Source organism: Leuciscus leuciscus, assembly GCF_965113295.1.
Source record: "Leuciscus leuciscus genome assembly, chromosome: 20".
NCBI classification, from domain to species: domain Eukaryota; kingdom Metazoa; phylum Chordata; class Actinopteri; order Cypriniformes; family Leuciscidae; genus Leuciscus; species Leuciscus leuciscus.
In genome coordinates this window covers 18,524,296-18,534,829 of record NC_138744.1, presented here as the reverse complement: position 1 = coordinate 18,534,829, position 10,534 = coordinate 18,524,296, and the positions used below count along the sequence as shown (strand labels likewise).

The 10,534-nt window shown below is 40.7% G+C and overlaps 1 protein-coding gene across 1 annotated transcript; it reads right to left on the bottom strand.

The window, feature by feature from the left end:
* Positions 1–8,934: 8,934 nt before the first annotated feature.
* Positions 8,935–10,232, bottom strand: LOC309483318 (E3 SUMO-protein ligase ZBED1-like). Its single transcript, XM_082149088.1, has 2 exons — positions 9,898–10,232; positions 8,935–9,535 (listed from the first exon to the last, which is right to left on the bottom strand). The coding sequence occupies exons 1-2, from the start codon at positions 10,162–10,164 to the stop codon at positions 9,131–9,133; spliced, it is 672 nt and encodes a 223-aa protein (XP_082005214.1). The 5' UTR covers positions 10,165–10,232; the 3' UTR covers positions 8,935–9,130.
* Between the last annotated feature and the right edge of the window lie 302 nt (positions 10,233–10,534).

Sequence of the window (10,534 nt, the reverse complement as noted above, 5' to 3'; positions counted from 1 at the left end):
CTGTGGTTTATTTATAAAGATAGCGCCTATTTAAAAATGTTATCTGACGGTTTCGGAGTTGTGAGATCCAGCGATCACCGGGCGCTCACGAGAACAGCCTTACCCCGGCTAGTGCTTCTGACGTTCGCCGCTGGATCTGATGTCTTTAGTTAAACATGAGAATAATTCGTCTTGTGTATATCTAACGGGCGATCTTTGGTCTCATTAATCTATAATTTGTTCCTTGGCAAATCGTTTTGGCTGAGGGCAAAGTGAAGTTTCATAACTTTATATATTTAGGCTATTTAACTTTAACGTTGTAGCCTGCTGTATGTTTGACTGAATCGTCTACTTTATTTCTTGACTTGTATTGCTTCTTATACCTTTTAAAACTGAAATTTAACAAAAAGAGACAGGGTTGCGTCATTTTATTTTATATTGCCTATGTAAGAATATTTTAAAATATATAAATTTACATTATTTATTATTGTTATTATAATAATATACCACTTGCGATTATCAATCTATTATAGTTATGCTGTTAAATTATTGTACTATTCATAGTAACTATAACTTATTATATTTTTTATTGTCTATATTCTGTAATTGATATTTCATATTCTATTGCTATTATTATAGTATTATACATAAACTATATGTTATTATCAATATATTATTATAATTATTATTATATTATAGTACTTATGATATTATATAATTATACTTTTCATTACTATTTTATTTGCTGTATACTGTTTGTTTATTTTATTGACTAAACTATTTACTATTAGCCTACTTCTCACTTTATCTTATATTTACTATTTGCATTGCACTGTAGTTGTACCATATCATATGTATTACCATAAAGGATCCATCAGTTATCTTTGTTACAGTTTTTCTCGATTGCTTAAACACTATAACCAGGCTTTTGAACTAAAATTTCAAAACCATAATGCCATTTATCAAAAAGCACACCCATTTCCCTAAACTATAAACACTATTCCCTGTTTTGACACATGAGTCAGATTTGTTGAATTGTCACTTCTAAACTCTACATACAAATACCTTCATTTCTCATTGCCTAGACCATGTTGTCATATAGAAAGCACTAGCATTCAATATTGTTCACTCAAGTCAGCACAACCTCAGCTCAGTTAGCACACAATTACCCAGGTGGAAACACTAAGAGTCAAAATTGAACACACATCAATCAGAACCTTCAATAGAAAAGGGCCCAAATCAGTGTATTGAGTTTTGAGTTTTCTTTTACGGTCATATGATGGTCACACACATCTTAAGTAAATATAAAAAAAAAAAAAAAAAAATTGACCACAAGCAACATAACTTACCAGTTTTGGAAATGTTGTTTTGAATTTATTGCACCAGTGTGTAAGACTATGTTGTAGTGTGTGTGATTTTGAGGGCTTGTGTGTCCTGTCTGAGGTTTTTCAGCAAGAGTGAATGGTTTTGAGTGTAGAGATTCATTTTGACCTGAAAATAGGATGTTTGGGGAATTGGGTGAGACGTTATGGATTTGTGTTTACAGTTTTGAGAATACGAGGCATAGTTTCAAGAAATGTGTTTAAGCAATCGAGAAAAACTGTATTGCTAAAATCGGGTCAATGACAGAATATGCTTTTTCCACAATAAGAAAGCTTTATTTAATTTAATGTGAAAATTAAATGATATCTCAGTATGGGGGTGTTCACAATTCTTATCCAAGAATAAAAAGCCAAATACATGACAAGCCTGAGCTTTGGCCATTCCTTATTAAAAAATATTTTTTTTATAGCCTAAGTCTAACTATCGATATTTTAAATGGAACTTTTTTGTACACCACATACAAACCACTGAAATCGGTTGATAAATGTAATTTTTTTGTAGTTTTTTATCCAGAAAAACCGCAGCTCACCTGTTTACTTCCATTTGACTACAGCGCAGTCTTGCCCTCCGCAAAATGGCGGACGCGTTGACGTATCGCAGCAACGTTCCAAAGCGGCCAATAGGGCGTCTATGTATTTATTATGTCTATGGAATCCAGTTACTTATCGTTTGTTACTTATTGACGCGTGGACCTCCCCTTTAAATGAAGCGGCGCTTCCTTAAAGGCACACTATGCAAGATTCGTACCTTAACGGTACGTTCACACGGGGCGTCAGCGTCAACGCTTGACGGAAGGCGTGGCTGAAGTTTGGCACTGACGCCATGGTCATAGCAGCGTCAGCCAATGATTTATCCTCAGTTTGCTGCTCTTGAACAGGATGAACGTGATGAACGTGATTGGCTGCCGCCTGGCTACTGTATTTGCATAGAGCGATCCTGATTGGCTGACGCTTCCGTCTGCGGCGCTTCACTGGCGTTGCTCGCGGCAGAAGTTGAAAAATTCTCAACTTCTGCCGCGAGCAACGCCAGTGAAGCGCCGCCGACGGATCCACAATTCTTTTCGGCAACGCTTGACGTCACCCATTCAAAGTCAATGGGAAGCGTTGACGCTGACGCCCCGTGTGAACGTACCGTAATATATCAGCTTAAGAGGTGGCGCCCGACAAATCTCGCAAGAATCAGGACTTGCTTTACGGCACGACGTCACATACATCAACAACAAATGTGCGAAATAGCCTACTATGCAGTTTCTGTTTTTCTCAAACTGCAACCCCTAGTGGAGTACTTGTATTTAACGTTACTAACGTAAATACCACTCACATGGAGCCCTCTCTGAACTCTGTACTGATTCACGACTGAAATGCGTGCTAGTGTCTTCCATAGAGGCTGCTTCATATGTTGTTGATGTATGTGATGTCATGCTGTAAAGCAAGTCGTGATTCTGGCGAAATTTGATGGGGCGCCACCTCTCAAACCTGCATTGCTGGTTTTGCCAGCAGTGTCCCCCCCGCTTTGCTATCGGGATGATTCGCCCTACTACGAGTTCGTTTACCATCAAAATGATTTGGAAGCTGTTATATTAAGGTACAAATCTTTAAGCACCCTGTGTGTATGGCATTGCTGGCACCAAGCTCTGCTAGAAATGAATGGAAGAAATTCTGAATTTCTCAGCCACATGTAAGGGTGCGTTAAATCTGACTAAAGGGATTAATAGAGCATATATTGATCTAGTGGAAAACGAAATATTGACACAATTTATTGTACCTATATTTTTTAATTGACCATTAGTTTTAAATGGGACAATGCATCCATCCGTCCTTTTAGTTGTGCAGTTTCTCGGCCGCCACAGAGGGAGCTTTAAAGTGGACATAAGCCAATCATAGTAGAGCTGCTCCTCTAACGAAATCCACATTTTAGGCACTTTTTACTGTAGAATTTTTTTTTTATAAAAATATAAAGGCACATACATATATTTACAGTATTCTTTAATTATTGTACATCACCAGCTCAATGTAGGGACCATGTGGTTTTTCTCTTATTCACACTTTTTCAGGACCCCGTTTCTATTGTCTATTTTCAGAAAAGAATAATAAACCATTTTGAAAGGTAAATAACAAATAATAATAACACATACACTCACCTAAAAGATTATTAGGAACACCTGTTCAATTTCTCATTAATGCAATTATCTAATCAACCAATCACATGGCAGTTGCTTCAATGCATTTAGGGGTGTGGTCCTGGTCAAGACAATCTCCTGAACTCCAAACTGAATGTCAGAATGGGAAAGAAAGGTGATTTAAGCAATTTTGAGCGTGGCATGGTTGTTGGTGCCAGACGGGCCGGTCTGAGTATTTCACAATCTGCTCAGTTACTGGGATTTTCACGCACAACCATTTCTAGGGTTTACAAAGAATGGTGTGAAAAGGGAAAGACATCCAGTATGCGGCAGTCCTGTGGGCGAAAATGCCTTGTTGATGCTAGAGGTCAGAGGAGAATGGGCCGACTGATTCAAGCTGATGGAAGAGCAACTTTGACTGAAATAACCACTCGTTACAACCGAGGTATGCAGCAAAGCATTTGTGAAGCCACAACACGCACAACCTTGAGGCGGATGGGCTACAACAGCAGAAGACCCCACCGGGTACCACTCATCTCCACTACAAATAGGAAAAAGAGGCTACAATTTGCACGAGCTCACCAAAATTGGACAGTTGAAGACTGGAAAAATGTTGCCTGGTCTGATGAGTCTCGATTTCTGTTGAGACATTCAGATGGTAGAGTCAGAATTTGGCGTAAACAGAATGAGAACATGGATCCATCATGCCTTGTTACCACTGTGCAGGCTGGTGGTGGTGGTGTAATGGTGTGGGGGATGTTTTCTTGGCACACTTTAGGCCCCTTAGTGCCAATTGGGCATTGTTTAAATGCCACGGCCTACCTGAGCATTGTTTCTGACCATGTCCATCCCTTTATGACCACCATGTACCCATCCTCTGATGGCTACTTCTGCACCATGTCACAAAGCTCGAATCATTTCAAATTGGTTTCTTGAACATGACAATGAGTTCACTGTACTAAAATGGCCCCCACAGTCACCAGATCTCAACCCAATAGGGCATCTTTGGGATGTGGTGGAACGGGAGCTTCGTGCCCTGGATGTGCATCCCACAAATCTCCATCAACTGCAAGATGCTATCCTATCAATATGGGCCAACATTTCTAAAGAATGCTTTCAGCACCTTGTTGAATCAATGCCACGTAGAATTAAGGCAGTTCAGAAGGCGAAAGGGGGTCAAACACAGTATTAGTATGGTGTTCCTAATAATCCTTTAGGTGAGTGTAAAATGACTGTAAAAAATATATAATTACATCATTCTTTAATTATTGCTCATGACATAATTTGAAAGGATTTATAAATCAATTGAATAAAAAATAATTAAAACAATTATTACAAAAGAGATTACGCCAGCTCCAGCTTTGATCCAGCCTCTTATGAAGACTTCAGATGACCCAACACCTTTGAATAGAGGAAACTTACCCCTGCAAGGACTCCAGAACATCAAACATGGATTATACAAAATGATCATTTTATCATTGCTTTAACATGCACAATCATTTTGGTTAAATGCATATATGATATTTGTACTATCTTAAAATTTTACTTTTCGATATCATCTCATAAAATGCTATTGTGGTTTTGTGACATAGAAACTTGCATTTTCTTTAAAGCTGCTTTGAAATATGTATTGTGATAAGTGTTATACAAATGAATGTATGAATTAAATTGAATTGACTTGAAAGAGCCATTGCATGTTTACTAGTTATGGACCCAATCTGACAATACATTTAGAAGCGTTATCACATTGTTGACCCATTTGGGAGGGTTAAAATTTGGGGGCGTTTCACTGGTGCTTTATATCTTGTGTGCTTGACTATCATCATGCACAATTTCAGATATTTTTACTGTAGAATTTTGAAATGATGGACCCATGAAGTGGACAAACATGACAGTACAGTTAGGAGAGCCATTGTTGTTGGCTCAGTTGGGGGTGCTATATCTCAGCTGTGTTTGAGGGTGCTTTAAAAGTTGCACTGGGGCCTTATACCAAATGTGCTTGACTGTCATGGCACAGTTTTAGATATTTTTATTGTAGCATTTTGAAGTTATGGACCCATGAATTTGACAAACATGACAGCACAGTTAGAAGAGAAAAATGAAACAAAAGCACGCACATCAGTCTCAAAAGGGTGCTCGACTAAGAAACCAACAAGTAGAAAATATAAAGTCGGCAACACCTAAGCTCCAAAATTATCAAAAATATTTATTTTCAAGACAGCTATCGCATAGCGTATGTTACGTTTCGAGCACGCAGGCTCTTCATCAGACTGGTCCACTTTAACGCACCCTCTGGGGCGGCCGAGAAACAGCACTGCGAATTGGGCAAAAAATGCCATAGGCGGATCATTTTGCATTGTGTATTGTCAAGTTCAAAGCTTCATAAAAAATAATTCCACAGTAAAAACTGCTAAACATTTGGTAGTAATTAGAGGGGCAGCACTACTATAATGGGATAATGTCCATTTTAACGCACCCTCTGAGGCTGCCGAGAAACAGCGCTGCGAAATGGGCAGAAAATACAAAAGGCGGCTCATTGCGCATTGTGTAATGTGCCAAGTTCAAAGCATCATAAAAATTATTTCACAGGAAAAACTGCTTATAATTTGGATATAATTAGAGGAGCAGCACTACTATAATGGGCTTATGTCCACATTAACGCACCCCTCTGAGGCGGCTGAGAAACAGAGCCGCGAAATGGCTGAAGGCGCAATATGGCTCTTTGTGGATTGTGCAATGTCAAGTTCAAAGCTTCATAAAAAAAGAATTTCACAGTAAAAACTGCAAAAAATTTGAATTTCATTAGAGGAGTAGCTCTACTATAATGAGTTTATGTCCACTTCAAGGCATCCTCTGAGGTGTCCGAGAAACAGCGCAGCGAAATGTGCAGAAAATGCAATAGGAGTTGTTCATTGTGTAATGTGTCAAAAAAAATTCTATAGTAAAAACTGCTTAAAGTTTGGATTTAATTAAAGGAGTAGCTGTCCAATAATGGGCTCATGACCACTTTAACGCACCCTCTGAGGCGGCCGAGAAACAGCACGGCGAATTGGGCAAAAAATGCTATAGGCGGATCATTTTGCATTGTGATTTGTCAAGTTCAAAGCTTCATAAAAAATAATTCCACAGTAAAAACTGCTTAAAATTTGGTAGTAATTAGAGGAGCAGCTCTACTATAATGGGATATTGTCCACTTTAACGCACCCTCTGTGGCGGCCGAGAAACTGCACAACTAAAAGGACGGATGGCAATAGGCGGCTCTGAATGCATTGTCCCATTTAAAACTTTAACGGTCAATTAAAAAATATTGGTACAGTAAATTGTGCCAATATTTCATTTTCCACTAGATCAGTATATGCTCTTAATCCCTTTAGTTGGATTTAACGCACCCTTACATGTGGCTGACAAATGCAGAATTTCTTCATTCATTTCTAACAGAACTTTGGTGCCAGCAATGCCATACAGGGTGCTTAAGTAAGCATCGCGCCATTTAAAGGGGAGGTCCACTCATCAATAAGTAACATACGAATAAGTACCCCTCCGTGAACTGCCACCTTACCGTGGTGGAGGGGTTTGAGAACCTGAATGACCCTAGGAGCTATGTTGTCTGGGGCTATATGCCCCTGGTAGGGTCTCCCAAGGCAAACAGGTTCTAGGTGACGGGTCAGACTAAGAGCGGATCAAAAAGTCAAGTCAAGTCAAGTCAAGTTTATTTGTATAGCGCTTTTCACAATACAGATTGTATCAAAGCAGCTTCACAGTATTAAATTTAAATAATACAACAAAGTTTGTTTCAAGAGGAATTTATTGATTGATAAAATTAAATTAAATATCCCCAAAATATCCCCAACTGAGCAAGCCAAAGGCAACAGTGGCAAGGAACCGAAAAACTCCATCAAGTGACCTAATGGTGTCCTAAAACTCCATCAGGTGACCTAATGGAGAAAAAAAACCTTGGGAGAACCCAGGCTCAGTCGGGGGCCAGTTCTCCTCTGGCATTTATGAGCTAGAGGCCGGATTGTAGTTTGAACTGTGGGATTATATGAATGCCTGGCTGAAGAGATGCGACTTTAATCTAGTTTTAAACTGGGAGAGTCTGAGCAACGAACAGTATCAGGAAGAATATTCCAGAGTTTTGGAGCCAAATGTGAAAATGCTCTCCCTCCTTTGGTGGTTCTGAATATCCTAGGTATGACCAAAAGCCTTGAATTTAGTGATCTTAAAGAGCGCGATGGATTGTAGGGCGACAGAAGATCCGTTAAATAGACAGGAGCTAAGCCGTTTAGGGCTTTATAAGTCAGTAGCAATACCTTGTAATTAATACGGAACTTTATAGGTAACCAATGCAGTGATGATAAAATCGTGTTATATGATCATATTTTCTTGATCTCGTAAGAACTCTAGCAGCGGCATTTTGGACTAACTGTAGCTTGTTTATTGAGGATGCAGGAACCCTTTATGATGGCATTAAATCCAAGGACCGTGACGTCGCCCGGCATGGCGCAGCCGGGGCCCCACCCTGGAGCCAGGCCCGGGGTTGGGGCTCGTATGCGAGAGCCTGGTGGTCAGGCCTTCCCCCATGGGGTCCGGCCGGGCTCAGCCCGAAGGAGCGACGTGGGGACGCCCTCCCGTGGGGAACGCCCACGTGGGCAGCGACAGTGACACCTGGAGGGGCGTGATTGGGAGGAACGGCCCCCCTGATCTGAACCCGAGTGGTGTTCTGTTATTGGACTTCTGTGCTAGTTACGGCTTGTCCATAATGAACACCATGTTCAAGCATAAGGGTGTCCATCAGTGCACATGGCACCAGGACACCCTAGGCCGGAGGTCGATGATCGACTTTGTGGTTGTTTCATCTGACCTCCGGCCGTATGTCTTGGACACTCGGGTGAAGAGACGGGCGGAGCTGTCAACTGATCACCACCTGGTGGTGAGTTGGATCCGATGGCGGGAGAGGAAGCTGGACAGACTCGGCAGACCCAAACGTACTGTGAGGGTCTGTTGGGAACGTTTGGCCGAATCCCCTGTCAGAGAGATCTTCAACTTCCACCTCCGGCAGAGCTTCGACCAAATCCCGAGGGAGTCTGGAGATATTGAGTCCGGGTGGACCATGTTCTCCACCTCCATTGTCAACGTGACCACTCAGAGCTGTGGCCGTAAGGTCTCCGGTGCCTGTCGAGGTGACAATCCCCGAACCCGGTGGTGGCCACCGGAAGTACGGGATGCCGTCAAGCTGAAGAAGGAGTCCTATCAGGTAGGGGTGTAACGATACACCAATGCCACGGTTCGGTTCATATCACGGTTTTGGAGCCACGGTTCGGTTCGGTTCGGTTCTGTTTGCTGTGGGGGCAGGGTTCATGGCAGGGCACCAGCAAATACAACACTAGATTCACTTTTAACTTAATAAAAACAACAACAACAACAACAACAATAATTTAACTTATTAACTTTATCTTTATTAACTTAACTTTATACATTGGCTTCACGTTTTCTTTAGAACAGTAAGCACACCTGAGTTAACTAAAATGAAATAAATGCCTCTGCTGACTAGTCAGAAATAAACTGCACACCTGAGTCAACTAAAATTAAATAAATGCCTCCACTGACTAGTCAGAAATAAACTGGTCTAATAAAATAAAATTTATAATACTAAAATTTTAAATTCTTCTTCAAAAATACCATCATGTCCACATTCTCAGGTGAGAGGCTTGCTCTCTGCGCTGTAACAATGTCCCCTGCTGTAGAGAACACCCGCTCACTGGGGACTGATGTTGCAGGGACTCCTAGGAAGCATTTAGCCAACCTGGCTAAATGGGGAAACTGGCTCTCTTTGTCCTTCCACCATGCAAGTGGATTTGACTCCACTTGAAGAGTCGGCACTTCCTTGTAACGCTGCACCTCCTCTTGCACCATTTGAGACAGAGACTTGGATGTAGGTGTGCTCGTCTCCACTGGAAATAACTTTCCAAACAGTTCTGCGATTGGTGCTCTTTTGGCTGGAGGATCACATTCACTGCTGGATGCCACTTCTGACTGCTCCTCTGAGGCTTGGGCCTAACAAGGACAAAGCCACAAAATAGTTTTAAGTTACTATTGCTAATTGCAATTCATATCTGACAAATAAAACTACCAAAAACATAGTGATGCTCATCATTTCTGATGATCTAAGTTTCTGTTTAGATTTTAATTTAATTTATTTTAATTTAATTTAGAGTTTCAAAAATTATATATGTAAAGTGCTTTTCACAGGACATATTCACTACTACAAGTAAGATATTTTGCAGGTCTGTGGTATTTATAAACCATGAAATTTATAAAATGTATTTTTTTAAATGTATTAATTAATTAATTTAAATTAATTCATAAAATGTATTAAATTAACTCATTTTGGAATTAAAACAATTAAACAAAAATACCTGCTGTGAGGGATGGTATTCCAGAATCTTCTCTATCAGGCTGTTGAAGACGATGCTGCGCGTGGTGTCATCCAGAAACGGCAGAGATTTAAAACGTGGGTCAAGTGCAGTACTCATATGAAGAAACTGCACAAGTGTTGAGTCAGAGTCTGCGTATCTGTTGGTGAAGTCGGACACAATGGCAGACTTGACATCTTTCACAACTGCTGAATCTGTGTAACTCACGTTCATAGATTCCAGGATGGTGTGTTTCAGTGGCATTATCATTGAAACGGTTGGCAGCTGTTCAGTGCTCAACAGAGCTGTTACAGTTTTCAGTGGTTTGAGAACCTGAACAATTTCCTCAGCAACTTTTACATCTTCATCAGACAGAGTAACAATGTCCTTAATGTTCCTCTTAACATTCTTGTCTGTAAGTGCTGAGAAAACAGCAGCCTGCTGTTCCAGGTAGCGCTCAAGCATGTCATAGCTTGAGTTCCACCTGGTGGGGACATCCTGGATCAGCTTGTGTGTAGGCAGTTGGAGCATCTCTTGTTTGTCCTTGAGCACTGCTGCAGCAGTAGTGCTTCGATGGAAAAAAGTGACAACTTTTCTCACTCTGCCTAAAAGCCGTGACATCTGGTTAACGCCCATCCCC